Source organism: Corythoichthys intestinalis, chromosome 17 (genome assembly GCF_030265065.1).
Source record: "Corythoichthys intestinalis isolate RoL2023-P3 chromosome 17, ASM3026506v1, whole genome shotgun sequence".
NCBI lineage: Eukaryota > Metazoa > Chordata > Actinopteri > Syngnathiformes > Syngnathidae > Corythoichthys > Corythoichthys intestinalis.
The window spans coordinates 3,283,910-3,298,688 of NC_080411.1; the positions used below are offsets into that span (position 1 = coordinate 3,283,910).

The 14,779-nt window shown below is 45.8% G+C and overlaps 2 protein-coding genes across 3 annotated transcripts in view; both read right to left on the minus strand.

Moving 5' to 3' along the window:
* Nucleotides 1-5,863, minus strand: part of naa25 (N-alpha-acetyltransferase 25, NatB auxiliary subunit) — a 41,870-nt gene extending 36,007 nt beyond the window's left edge. The window contains exons 1-3 of one of the 2 annotated variants that reach the window (XM_057819539.1): nucleotides 5,744-5,863; nucleotides 5,578-5,653; nucleotides 1,237-1,322 (exon numbers count right to left, since the gene is read on the minus strand). In XM_057819539.1, coding sequence (XP_057675522.1) covers nucleotides 1,237-1,322; nucleotides 5,578-5,653; nucleotides 5,744-5,821 — 240 coding nt within the window. In that variant the 5' untranslated portion in view covers nucleotides 5,822-5,863. The remainder of the gene's footprint in view (nucleotides 1-1,236; nucleotides 1,323-5,577; nucleotides 5,654-5,743) is intronic. The other variant, XM_057819540.1, reaches the window with a different exon arrangement.
* A 2,576-nt stretch (nucleotides 5,864-8,439) lies between these two features.
* Nucleotides 8,440-12,715, minus strand: LOC130905856 (uncharacterized protein K02A2.6-like). The gene is made up of 2 exons (XM_057819594.1): nucleotides 9,071-12,715; nucleotides 8,440-8,974 (listed from the first exon to the last, which is right to left on the minus strand). The coding sequence occupies exons 1-2, from the start codon at nucleotides 12,713-12,715 to the stop codon at nucleotides 8,693-8,695; spliced, it is 3,927 nt and encodes a 1,308-aa protein (XP_057675577.1). The 3' UTR covers nucleotides 8,440-8,692.
* Nucleotides 12,716-14,779: the final 2,064 nt, after the last annotated feature.

Below are 14,779 nucleotides of genomic sequence, written 5' to 3' on the forward strand. Positions count from 1 at the left end.
TGGCATTGCAACACTTCTCAGTTCCAACATATCCACCTTTCGTAGCCTCACTTAGCTGCGAACTTAGGTCACACGTGATGAAGTTACTCTCGAAGTTACCCTGCTAAGCCAGAAAACCGGCTTCGTAGTATAGGCCACAGCTGATTCCCCGCAAAGGAGCCTTCTGCTCACAGCAGGGGAAGGACGAGCTCTAACTTGCTCGCCGCCGGGCGGGTTGCCAATCGACGAAGACAATAGACTACCCCGGCGCCGTGTGACATGATCCAGGCTAGTTTTGTGTGAGTTTTCGCTTTGAAAAGCAAAAATAAGACTTTGAGACGTCACTCGGTTCAAGTTACCATGTCGGCTAGCTGTCACGCCTCTTGGTTTGTTTATATTCTCCGAAGCCGGGCAGGAAAATGACAAAAGCCGGACTAATTACGGTGGCATAAAATATCCTTCGGGAGGTGCGACAAAAAAGGTGAAGTCGACAGTTTTGACCATTATGGAGTAATTTTGCCATGTCGTCCTGAATAAATACATTTTTATTATTTCATATTCCATTTAGCACAAGACTGTTATTTGCCATACCATGCCATTTATTTAGCTATAGGGGAAAAATACTTGTATAAAAAGAATATCCTGTAAAAATATTGGCGTAGAGAGACTGAAACAAGGACATTTTGCGGCTCTCTTCGTTGCGTTTTCCTCGTTCTGAATAATTTCCCCTCAATGGGCTAAATAGTAAGATCGATGAGCCCATTCTCCCGCTGACGTCATCCACCTGTTGGGGACGCTAGAGCCCTATAATGGTAGGCGTGGCTAACCGGCAGATTAAAAGACTAATTTCTCGTCATCCACGCTTTGCCAAATTGTTTTATATAGTCGAATCATCTCAAAATATGATTCTAATTCACATAATAATTCTATTTAAGACTTTTTTTATCCTGTCGTGGGCACTTTAAAATGCTTCTATTTAAATATTTGTTTCAATTTAGATTTGTTTCACTTTTAATTCATTTTTTTCATTTTTTATTTATATTAATTTATTTCAACATTTATTTCATCATTTATTTATTTCAATTTGTATTTATTTATTTCAACATTTATTTCACTTTTTATTTCATTCTTGCACTCGTAACCCTTCAACCGCATGAAATAATTTTATCCGTAATTGGCTCATCAAACACGTGGCTTACAAAACACAGCGGTTTATCGCAAATTAATTTTTTTTTTTTTTAAAAACAGTTTTCTTACCTTGGCGCAGTGCAAGTCTTTGTGCTTTTTCAGCAGCTTGTCGGCCTGCTGGATGGCCATCTTGTTGTTGCCATTGTCAAGGTAGTCTGAGGGGAAACAAACAGTCTTAACTCAATGGCTGCCATTGACGGCATTAGACGTCCGATTGATTTGAAGTGGGCGGCTGGGTTGACAGCGAATGTATGCAGAGACAAATCCAGTTTCCCCTCTCGAGGACAGCTGCCGGCCAGAATTAACTGCAGCAGACAACCACTGTGTCACGTTTCTTCTCTCCCAACCAAGGAAGCAAAACTTGTCTGATAAAGTTAACTCATTGGCTGCCAATGACGCTGCTGGACGTCCAAACCATTTTGACTGGGAGCGGCGAATAAACGAATGTTAGTCAATGACACGGAAACACGGAAAATTGCAGCCCCTTGCGTACTAATTCATCCCCCTTTGCTTTGTATCTATTTTATCAGATTCCTCATTATGTATCAGTATTACAGTGATATTCATGAAATGCATGCAAACATGCATTATGGTGATAAAGGTCACCCTGGGCAATAAAACAATAGCAATAATTATCGTCATGTAATTTTTGTCAACAGAAATAATCATAAAACCCCTAGCTAAAAGTCCCATCTCGGACGAGCACTCACTCAGCAATTTTATTATGTACAACAAATTCAGATAGAAAGCTTGAAAAATAATGAATTAAATCAGAAGTGCAACTCCTTGGCATTCAGAAACACTAAAAGAAATGAATAAAAAACATTGTGGTGGTCACACCCAGTCAATTTCCTTTCCTTAATTGGGCCCCTGCCTCAGATTAGATCTGCTCGCTAGTCAGCAGTTAAAAACAGCGCAGTTATCCCACCTTGGAGGGCTGCTGAACCAAGTGGATTCACAAGGATCATTGCTCCAACAAGAGAGATGTCTCTTGAGACCAAGGAGAGGATTATCAAACTTCATGAAGAAGGTAATGCTACACATATGGTTGCCAAAGATGTGGGCTGTTTACAGTCAGCTGTATTAAAAATCTGGACCAAGTACGAACAGCATGGCAAGGTTGTTAAAGTTAAGCGTACTGGTAGACCGAGGAAGACATCCAAACGTCATGACAAACAACTAAAGGTCTTATGTCTTGGAAACAAAAGATGTACAACAAGACAAATGAAGAAATGGGAGGAAGCTTGAATCAAGATATGTGACAGAACTGTGCAAAATCGCCAAAAGGAAATGGGATTTTCATACAGAAAAGCTAAAAGGAAACTATCATTGACACTTAAACAGAAAGAACAAGACTGCAATGGGCTAAGGTAGGGGTGGACAAACCAGTCCTCAAGGGCCGCAGTGGGTCCTGGTCTTTGTTCCAACTGTTTCAGCACAAACAGTTTAACCGAAAAGGTTTCAGTGGAAACAAGATGCACCTGACTGCAATCAATTTATCGCACTTGTAAGACACCAGATTGGTGAAAGGCTGTTCTCATGATGGGTTGGAACTAAATCCCGCACCCACTGCGGCCCTTTGTAGAATAGTTTGCCCACCCCTGGGCTAAGGAGAGGCAATCATGGACTGTGAAAGACTGGATGAAAGTTATTTTCAGTGACGAGTCAAGAATCTGCCTTGGACATGGTGATGATGCTGGAACTCTTGTTTGGTGCCGTTCCGGTGAGATTTACAAAGATGACTAAATGAAGAAAACATCAAAATTCCCTCAGTCCTTGATGATATGGGGCTGCATGTCAGGCAAAGGCACTGGGGAGATGGCTGTGGTTAAATCTTCAATAAATGCACATGTTTACGTTGAAATTTTAGACAGCTTTCTTGAAAATATGTTTGCGGATAATGAAATCATTTTCCGAGATGACAATGCATCATGCCACAGAGCTAAAACTGTCACAGCATTCCTTGGAGAAAGACTCATCCAGTCAATGTCATGGACTGAAAATAGCCCAGATCTCAACCCTATAGACCCTACCCACGTGACGTCACAACTCCTTCCTCCTGACTGGTGCCGCCCAATTGTCCGTCAACACATCATGTTTACCTGTTACGGCTACGTACATTCCTCCTATTTACGACGTGTTTTTCTGCTCGTTAACATTAATAATCAAAATGGTGAAGGCGTGTGTGGCGGTCGGTTGCAATAACAGAGAAGATAGACGGAGAAGACGGAGAGACTTGAAGTTCAACCGGATTCCGAGAGACCCGGAGAGAAGAGAGCGAGATGGGCTGCTGCAATTCGACGAGAAAACTGGGCTCCAAACGATTACCACAGATTATGTAGTAGTCATTTTATATCTGGTAAGATGCATTTAATATATATTTAGAGGGTTTTGGGCTGACAACCACAATCAAGATCATTGCTAGGCTAATCGCCGACAAACTACACGTATGTATGTAGTGAGAGTGCTATCGCTAAACCATATAAACATTAAAAGCCCTAACTCCATTGACAAACGACATGAAATAAATTAGACTTGACAGTGGATGTTAGCGAGAATAAAAGATTTTGAATTGAAAATTTCGTAACTCACCTTTCCAAGCACAAGATAGATTCATGCCGAATTTTCGTGGACGAGGACCTGTTTCACCCAACCAGCAACGAAGTATTTATAAGCCTCCAAGCTCTTAAAGTTTTTCAAACTTTCGTGAGAATAGGCTGATTTTGTGTGGACAAGATAGTTGTTCAGTTCAGGGTAGCTAGCAGATGTCAGGCAAATACGGCGGAGACAGCGGGTCGAAAAACATCGATTTAGACATCAAATATGGATCTAGCGAATGGATAAACTGAAGCTTTTCCACATAACGCCTTTTATGCAACGCATCAAGTGAGTTTACGGCATCCGAAAGCACCGGGTCTTCCATGAAATGCATTATAAATTGCTCGATCAACTGAGACCATTGATAATACAGACACAAAATGACAGACAAGTGGGCGGAACCATACAGCGAGCACGTGATTTTGTGACGTCGGTGGGTAGGGTCTATTGAAAACCTGCGGTGGAGATTGGAAAAAATAGTCCACAGCAAGGCTCCGACCTGCAAGGATGATCTGGCAACTGCAATCAAAGAGAGTTGGCACCAAATTGATGAAGAATACTCATCAAGTCCTGCTTCAAAGACTGCAAGCTGTCATAATAGCCAGAGGTGGTGCTACTAAATACTAGAGATGTTTTGATTGGTATTTCTTTGTTTGTTTCTCATGATTCCATATTTTTTTTCCTCAGAATGGAGCGATTCCATATATATTTCCCTGCACTTGCTCTATAAAAGTAACATATACTGACCACCACAATGTTTTCTATTCATTTCCTTTTGCGTTTCTGAATGCTAAAGAGTTGCAGTTTTGAACCAATTCATTATTTTTTCAAGCTTTTTATCCGAGTTTGTTTTACATTGATAAAATGTCTGAGTGAGTGCTCGTCCGAGACTGGTGATTCCATACTTTATGCTAGGGGTTTTATTTTATCAGATTCCCCATTATGTATATGTATAAAGGTGATGCTCATGAAAGGCATGCATACATGCATTATGGTAATGAAGGTCAGGCTGGGCAATAAAACAATAATAATTATCGTCATATAATTGTCAACTGAAAAAAATAATACCAACTCGTTTAGATTGTCATTGTCCTTTCCTTTTCTAAAACGCAAGGATCCAGTGTCATCTTTTTGTGGTGTGAAATTATACATTTTGACCACGTCTACCACTAGTCCAACATGATACTGGTATTTAATAGGTGTAAATATAATCGATATGTCCGAAGTTGAAGTTAAAAGATGAGTGACAGCTCCACCACGCTAGTTAGGCGGCTGAGCATGAAGCATTGTTCCGTGGAATGCTAAGTGGAAGCTAACCATATAGCCATCAACGAGCGACAAAACGCGCCGCAAAAGCTAAATTGCGAACGCAACCATCAGGTCTTGACTTTAGTTAGTCAAAACCGGATAACCGGCGCTAAATTCGATGCTTTTTTAGTCAAAAGGACGTCAAGTCCATGTAAAAGGTGCTAGCCGACACGTTAGCCTGCGCGGCTAGCTGTCAAATAGCGCCCGTTAGCTACGGAGAAGGAAACGAGACATCCTCCAAACTGGACACTTGGTTGTTTGTATGAGTTTATGTTAGCATCGGGAAGCTAACGGTAGAGAAACCGGGGTGGTGGGGGCGAGCCCGACCGGGGAAGGTGCACTGTCATAGGGCGAAGCGGGCAGAAGAGCCCGTGGTCGCCCGTGGAGGGGCCGCGAAATGACTGCCCCTCCGGCTCGGGGACAGTCCACTTCAAAGAGGGCGTAGGCCAAAGTTCAAGCAGAGCATACGTGCGCGCTCGTCCGAACGAGCCGGCCGGTGCTCACCGTATATGGGTCTGAGTCTCCGGTCGTTGGGGTCTTGCACATGGCCTCTCGCCGCCATGGTGGTTAAGTTTACCTGCTGCTGGGGAAGTGTACACGCATGCGCACTAATCAACGCATCTCATTTTTACACTAACTCGCCGACATTTACAAACAAAATTGGAATTACCGTATCATAACTACGTATTCGTTTACTCCTCGCAGCATTTTTTCTGTATTTACTAACATTTCTCTCAACAGGCTGCATCGCTTACTAGGACGTCCATGTTTGTAGTTTTCGTTCCAATCAGATTTCAGTTCGCATGTGTTACTATTTTTGCCCAGAGAGCAACAGTTGTTTCCTTTCATTTCTGTGATACTACAGAGCCCCCTGGTGGCCAAGCCGGCCTGTTCAATCATGTGGAGTCTTTAAAGCGACGTAAAAATTAAACTGTTTGACATACAGTGCTGGCCAAAAGTATTGGCACCCCTGCAATTTTGTCAGATAATGCTCAATTTCTCCCAGAAAATGATTGCAATAATAATACAAATAATAATAATAAATAAATAATAAGTAATAATACAAATGTATTGGTACTAATACATTTATTTATTTTGCTTGCAATGAAAAAACACAAAAGAGAATGAGGAAAAAATTGAATCATTATCATTTTACTAGGGCTGTCAAAATTATCGCGTTAACGGATGGTAATTCATTTTTTAAAATTAATCACGTTAAAATATTTGACGCAATTAACGAACATGCCCCGCTCAAACAGATTAAAATGACAGCACAGTGACATGTCCACTTGTTACGTGTTTTTTGTCTCCCTCTGCTGGCGCTTGGGTGCGACTGAATTTATGGGTTTAAGCACAATGAGCATTGTGTAATTATTGACATCAACAATGGCGAGCTACTAGTTTATTTTTTGATTGAAAATTTTACATATTTGATCAAAACAAAAACATTAAGAGGGGTTTTGATATAAAATTTCTATAACTTGTACTAACAGTTATCCTTTAAGAACTACAAGTCTTTCTATCCATGGATCACTTTAACAGAATATTAATGTTAATGCCATCTTGTTGATTTATTGTTATAATCAACAAATACAGTACTTATGTACCGTATGTTGAATGAATATATCCGTCTTATCTTTCTATTCCAACAATAATTTACAGAAAAATATGGCCTATTTTATAGATGGTTTGAATTGCAATTAATTACGATTAATTCATTTTGAAGCTGTAATTAACTCAATTAAAAATTTTAATCATTTGACAGCCCTACATTTTACACAAAACTCAAAAAATGGCCTGGACAAAAGTATTGGCACCGTCAGCCTAATACTTGGTAGCACAACTTTTAGACGAAATAACTGCAAAAAACTGCTTCCGGTATCCATCAATGAGTTTCTTATAATGCTCTGCTAGATTTTTAGACCATTCTTCTTTGACCAACTGCTCCAGGTCTCTGAGATCTTAACGGTGCCTTCTCCAAACTGCCATTTTCAGATCTCTTTACAGGTGTTCTATGGGATTCAGGTCTGGACTCATTGATGGCCACTTTAGAAGTCTCCAGTGCTTTCTCTCAAACCATTTTCTCATGCTTTTTGAAGTGTGTTTCGGCTGATTGTCCTGCTGGAAGACCCATGACCTCTGAGGGAGACCCAGCTTTCTCACACTGAGCCCTACATTATGCTGCAGAATTTGTTGTTAGTCTTCAGACTTCAAAATGCCATGTCAAGCAGTCCAGTGCCAGAGGTAGCAAAACAACCCCAAAACATCAGGGTACCTTCGCCATGTTTGACGGTGGAGACCTTGTTGTTTTCTGTGAACGCCTCGTTTTTTCCCTGTAAACTCTTATGTTGATGCCTTTTCCCAAAAAGCTCTACTTTTGTCTCATCTGACCAGAGAACATTCTTCCAAAACGTTTTTGGCTTTCTCAGGTACGTTTTGGCAAACTCCAGTCTGGCTTTTTTGTCTCTGGGTCTGAAGTGGGGTCTTCTTGGGTATCCTACCATAGAGTCCCTTTTCATTCAGACACCGACGGATAGTACGGTTTGACCGGGGGTGAAAGTGGCAAGAATTTCTTGCCGGAACTCCCCGATGTGAAGGTCACCACGGAGCCAGAAATTTTGTTTATTTATTGTTTGGGGGGGTCCAACCTCCTAAAACTAACGAAATGCAAAGAAAACTTTTTTGGCACAGTTATTTCTACACATACAAAAACTGATTTTCATTCAAAATTTTATTTGTCAACGATTTGCAAAGTAAAAGTTAACAAAAACAGCAATAACCCAACCTCCATCTCCAAATTTTTATTTTCACTCATTTCCTCACATACTAAATGCCAAATCTCAATTTTCACTACTTAAGAACGTAGCATGTATATTAAAATTGAAGTTAATGTAAACATTTACCTTTGCTTTCTTTTTTTTTTTAATCATAAAAGATATAAGTAACATACAGTCAGAAATATAAGTAAAAAAGACTTATATTTTGCAGAGTGAAATGGAATATATTTTGAAGATCGCGCAAACATTGACTTTTTTAAATCATAAGGGAATGAATAAGTAGCCCAACATAAATGAACAAATATAAGTCCAAAGTGCACATTGACAGCTAAGATGTTCTGAATCTCTCCATCAGAGCAAATAAAACTAAATATGATGAATAAGCTTCCTCAACTCTTTCGTTGCTCTTGAAAATTTGATCCATTTTCTGTTGCATTGCCCTTTTTATGTCGCATCAACAAACAAAATTCAACAACCTGAACCAATCAGAGCTAACTATTTCTGCTGATCACATGTCAGTATTGTTATGTTCAATAAAACGCTCGGAAACTGACTGTGTGCTCACTGCTGTTTATTGTAAGTCGCCGTCTTCCTAACGCAGCACTCTTCCCCCAAAAACACACTTTACGGCCGTGACGTCACGCCGTCGTAACATTACCCTGTGGCTGTGGTTACATGCCACATTCACCCCCCCCTTTTTTCAAAGTGCAAAAACATTCAAACATATTAACAGAACACGACATTAAGGCCGGAACGTGGCCAACCTATCTGGGTAAACAGGGTAGACTACCTGTTTACCCGCATAGCCAAGTGGTTTATTCTGCCACATAACAGGCTATGCGCTAACCTAAACGTGAGTGAAGGACATAGTCTCTGAGATACGGGGGCTTACGCCGAGCCCGAATAGGGCGGGGCCTCGGTCCGAGGGCGTCACCCGGCGCCTCGGGTTCGGGTGGAATTCCCGGCGCTACTGGAGGGAAATCCCAGTCCCCCGCAGTGTGGCGAGGATCAGCCGCGGCGGCCAGTTCTTGTGCTGATGGCGGGTTGACGCGCCTAAGGCGGCTGGCATGCCAACGGGAGCCGTCAGCCAGGCGGAACGTAGCTGGGCCCAACTGTGCTAATATCTGTTGGGGTGAGGACCAGAAAGACAGTAGCTTGTGGGACCGATGGGGCCGGCGGATACGGACCCAGTCCGACACCTTCAGTGTGTGTCCTCTCACCCGACGTGCCATGTCGTAGCGGTGCTTCATACGGCGTTGATTCTCTGCCACCTTGTCGCCGACAGAGGTTCCTGCTGCTGGAGGGCCTGGAGAATCTCTCTTGGGAGGACGCAGTCGATCCATGGGAAGTTGGAGTTCCCGTCCTAGCATCAGGAAGGCTGGGGAGCTACCTGTGGTGGCATGTGGCGTAGCTCTGTAGTGCAGTACTGTGTTCTGCAGTGCCGTGCTGAATGGGAGACCTTCGGCCAGATGCGCTCGCAGGCCGTTCTTGAGGGTCTGGTTAAACCTCTCTACCCCACCATTGGCCTGCGGGTGGTACAGGGCCGTCCTGATGTGTTTAATTCCTTTCTCCCCCGTGAAGGCAGCGAAGTCAGCTGAGATGAACTGGGGCCCGTTGTCGGTGGTAACGGCGTCAGGAACACCCCAGCGTGCAAACAGGGAGGAAAGAAAGTCAGTGATTTGCTGTGTGGTTACAGAACTCACCGGGAGGACCTCCGGCCACTTGGAGTGGAGGTCGTAGGCCACCAACAGGAACCGCTGGTGATGAGGAGTGCCATGGAACTCCCCACAGATGTCCACCTGGATGTGGGACCACGGCGTCGCAGGCCATTGGAGGGGCTGCAAAGGCGGCGTAGGGGGCGGGCCCGTCTTACCGCTGATAAGGCAGGCGGTGCAGTCCTTCACCATCGTTTCAATATCTCTATCTATGCCTGGCCACCAAACCAGGCTCCTGCAGCGCTGCTTCACCCTCACGATGCCCAGGTGACCGTCGTGTGCCATGTTCAGGATGCGTTGTCGTAGGGAGCTGGGGATCACCGTGCACAGCCCCCGGGCGACGCAGTCATCGTTCCAGCAGGAAAGGTCGTCTCTGACCCGGTGGAAGGGCGCCAGCTCCTCTGGCACCTTTGCAGGCCAGCCCTCTCGGATAAATGTGCGGAGCTGTACGAGCACAGGGTCCTGTGCGGAGGCCGCCTGGAGCTCCTGCAGGGAGACAGTTGTTTGGAGGGGCTCGTGCAGCATGAGGATTAGCTCTGACTCCGAGCCGTCCGGGGCGATGTCAGGCAGTGAGCTGGGCGTGGCCCTGGAGAGCAGATCAGCCACAACATTATCTCTACCGGGCGTGAACACCGTCGTGAAGTTGTAGGCTTGTAGTCTCTCCGACCACCGGTACAGGCGCAGCGGTTTGTGTCCCGACCCTGTCGTGGCCAGGAGGGCTGTGAGTGCTTGATGGTCGGTCCGGAGTGTGAAGTGCCGCCCGTAAAGGTACATGTGCCACCGCTCGCACGCCCAGACGCAGGCTAGCGCTTCCCTCTCCCCTACAGAATACCTCTGCTCCGTGGGAGTCAGGGATCGTGAGGCAAACGCCACGGGACGTTCGGTCCCCCCGTGCAGCTGGGACAGGACTGCCCCTATCGCCGTGTTGGACGCGTCACAGGTCACCAGCGTAGGGCTTCGGAGGTCGAAGTGCGCGAGTACTGGAGGGGAGGTGAGCTGCGTCTTCAGCAGGCGGACTGCTGCGGAGCACGTGGGTGTCCAGGACCAGGGAGCATCCTGCTTGAGGAGGGCGCGTAGCGGTGCCGTGGTCTCAGAGTAGTGTGGAAGGAAACGCAGGTAGAACGCAGTCATGCCCAGGAATGAGGACAACTGTGCAGGGCAGGAGGGCTCAGGCAGACTCAGGATGGCTTCCACGTTTGAGTGGAGTGGGCTGAGGCCGTCGGCGTTCAGGCGAAACCCCACAAACTCGATGACAGGCGCGGAGAAGATGCATTTCTCTCCGTTCAACGTGAGGTTGTGGCGGGTGAGCACCTCAAGCACCCTGGAGAGGCGGTCGTCGTGTGAAGCTGCTGTCGCACCGTGCACCACTATGTCATCCAGGTACACGACAACGCCAGGTATGCCGGCAAAGATGGTGGTCATGATTTTTTGGAAGCAGCTGGGGGCGGAGCTAAGACCAAAAGGCATGCGGGTGTACCTGAAAACGCCCATGTGCGACACAAAAGCGGTGAGGTTGCGGCTTTCTGGATGCAGCGGAACCTGCAGGTAACCCTGGCGGAGGTCAAGCTTGGAGAAGACTGAGGAGCCGTGAAACTTGGCGGAGAGCTCTTCTGAAGTGGGCAGAGGATATTTATCAGGGATTACGGCTTTGTTCACCTGCCTGAGGTCGATGCAGGGGCGCAAGCCACCCGTCTTCTTCCGTGCCACCACCAGGTTGGAGATCCATGGTGAAGCGTCCACCCGTTCAATGACGCCAGCGTCCAGAAGTTTCTGCAGCTCGGCTGAAACATCATCACGTAGAGCGAGGGGCAGACGGCGGAGAGGCTGGATGACTGGGGTCACCTCTGGGTTCAGGAGTGGCTGGTGGTTGAAGGCAGTGAGGCAGCCCAGCCCAGTGAACAGCGATGGCCAGCGGTGCAACCAGGGTGTGGCGACAGTTAGAATGGTGGCACCCAGGTTGTCTGTAATGGAGAAGCCTAGAGCACAGAACAGGTCGAAACCGAGGAGGTTGGCGCCCTTGCGGGACACCTGGAAGGTGAAAGCCGGGAGGGTCCTAGCGCCATAGCGCACCGAAAAAGTTGCAGTGCCAACCATGTCGATCTTGGTGTGTCCATAACCAAATAGGTCCTCTGTACCTGGTTTAACAGTCATTCGAGGGAAGAGTCGCCGGACTGTGGACTCATTTAGGAGCGACTTGGAGGCTGCGGTGTCCAGCAGCAGCGACAGGCACACGCCGTCCAGCTCGACTGTGCACCACTTGAACGGCCTGGTGATGGCGCCCACCGAGTGGATTGTGGTGGAGCCAGATGCGTTGGGTGGACGGGGCCCGGGGTTCGCAGGTGCAGGAGCAGAGCGGCAGACTCTAGAAAAGTGGTTCATCTTACCACAACGTTGGCATCTTTGACCAAGTGCCGGGCACGTGGGCGCACGTGTGCGGTGTGACGAGGAGCCGCAGTTTCCACAATGTTGTCCTGTCGTGGCGCCCCGACGTCCCGCGACATTAACCTCCAGCTCGTCGAGAGGGGCGGCGGTGTCGGGGAGTGGGGCCGCGAGAGCAACCGTATGAGAAGGAGAAAGATGTGGGGCGAGGTGGGGAAGGGCTGGAGCCGGGCCCGAGGCGGCTAGCTGGGACGCTAGCAGGGCCGCTGACTCAAGTTGGAAGGCCATTTCCACGGCTCTAGACAGCGACGTGTCGTCAGGCGATAAAAACAGCTTCTCCCGCAGTTTAAGGTCCGTCGTGTGTTCGGCTAGCTGGTCTCTAATCATCTCGTCCTCCAAATCTCCGAACCTGCAGACGCTGGCCAGGCCCCGGAGGTCGGCGACGTAATGGTGGACCGACTCACCGGGCCGCTGGCGACGCTGTCGGAAAATAATCCGCCGCACCATGACGCTCTGTGGAGCAGCGAAGTGGCCGGAGAGCAGCGCAATACAGTCCGTAAATGTCGTGGCCGGTCCGAGGGTCCGAAAGATGCGTTGGCCCTCGCCGCCCAGGCTATGGATAAGCATTGCCCGCCTCCGCGCATCGCTAGCGCCGGCTAGCCCGATGGCTTCAATAAAAATCTCGAAGGACTCCAACCAGCGGGGCCACGGGATTGGCGGCTCGCCAGGCAGGGCGAGGAACGGAGGAAGAGGAGAGAGTGGAAGCTCCATCTTCGTCGCCAATGTTATGTTCAATAAAACGCTCGGAAACTGACTGTGTGCTCACTGCTGTTTATTGTAAGTCGCCGTCTTCCTAACGCAGCACTCTTCCCCCAAAAACACACTTTACGGCCGTGACGTCACGCCGTCGTAACATTACCCTGTGGCTGTGGTTACATGCCACAAGTATGTCAGCCAATTGAACAGATAAAAGAGTCCAGGCGTTTTGCTTTGCTGCGTGCATTCGCACATTGACGTGACTCATCATTGTCAGACTCGCATAACTGCAGCAGCTGGGGAAACCTCCATGCCGTCCGTGGAATAAAATAAATAATAAATACTGGTGGAAACGGATTACGCTACACAAGCACTTTATTATGATTATTGTTAACACTTGTGTATGTAAATCTGATGCTCTTCTTGGAGATGAAATGCATGTGTGGCAGTTTAGCATTTTTTTATTTTATTTTTTTACATAGCGTTTTGACAGTTGCCGTCATATTTTTGGAATCAAAGCACCGTGTACCGGAACAGCATTCCGGCCCTGAATCTTATACTGGAACTGCGTTCCTGACCGTGCCCGCCCACTTTCACCCCTGGGTTTGACGCTGTTGTACCCTCGGACTGCGGGACAGCTTGACCTTGTTTGGATGTTAGTCGAGGTTCTTTATCCACCATCCGCACAATATTTTGTTGAAATCTCTCGTCAATTTTTCTTTTCCGTCCACATCTAGGGAGGTTAGCCACAGTGCCGTGGGCTTTACACTTATTGGTTACACTGCGCACGGTAGATAATTCAGGTCTTTGGAGATGGACTTGTAGCCTTGAGATTGCCAATGCTTCCTCAACAAAAAGTCCTCAGACAGTTCTTTGGTCTTCTTTCTTTTCTCCATGCTCAATGTGGTACATACAAGGACACAGGACAGAGGTTGAGTCAACTTTAATCCATTTTACCTGGCTGCAAGTGTGATTTAGTTATTGCCACCACCTTTTATGCGCCACAGGTAAGTAACAAGTGCTGTTAATTACACAAATTAGAGAAGCAGCACATGATTTTCAAAGAGTACCAATACTTTTGTCTAGAGTTTTGTGTAAAATTATGTTTTTTTTCCCCCATTCTCTTATGTGTTTTTTCATTGCACGCAAAATAAATGAAGATATTACTACCAAAGCATTTGTAATTGCAATAATTTTCTGGGAAAAATTGAGCATTATCTGAAAGAATTGCAGGGGTGCCAATATTTTTAGCCAGCACTGTTGAGCGCTGATCCCGGATATTATTTGGCACTGGTTAACCATAGAAAACCGGAGATATGATTGTTTTCATATCATGGTAGGAAATGTTTTTTCTCCGCTAAATGGCACTAATGCTCTTTAGACATGCAATTTTTCATTTCTGTATTGTTCTAGTCGGAATTTTAAAACATTGTAAGCGGTTGTTCATGACTTTGAGTACCCTTTCACTGAATACATTTTAACTTGTAATTGAATATAGTGCTGCAACGATTAATCGATTAACTCCATTCTATGAGAAAAAAAGCTTCAAATTTTGATGCTTCGAGAACTTGTATAACTAGTGCCATTGTAATGGTTTTGAAATTGTTTGCATTTACTTTTATTGATTTGGGTGGACACACTGCCCTCTAGTGCTGATAATTAATATGACATAACTGATTAAAATGGCTGAATCCAGCTGCTCCCTGCTAAGACCAGCATATGGAAAGTTTTTGCTTGAGCTAATATAAAAGAGTTTAGATTATAGGTATGTTTAGCCATTTTGGGGGGGAATATGTGAACAATTTGTTAAGAGCATTGTTTTAAATTTTTTTTCGTATTTTATAGCATTTAAGCTAGCTTACTATTGCTATGCAAGTTAGCCAGTTTTTCTTTTGTTGTACTTAATCTTTTTTTGTATACTGTTTGAGGCTAAGCTCAAGTATTTTAATCTATTATTTAGGGCTGTCAAAATTATCGCGTTAACGGGCAGTAATTAATTTTTTAAATTAATCACGTTAAAATATTTGACGCAATTAACGCACATGCCCCCCTCAAACAGATTAAAATGACAGCACAGTG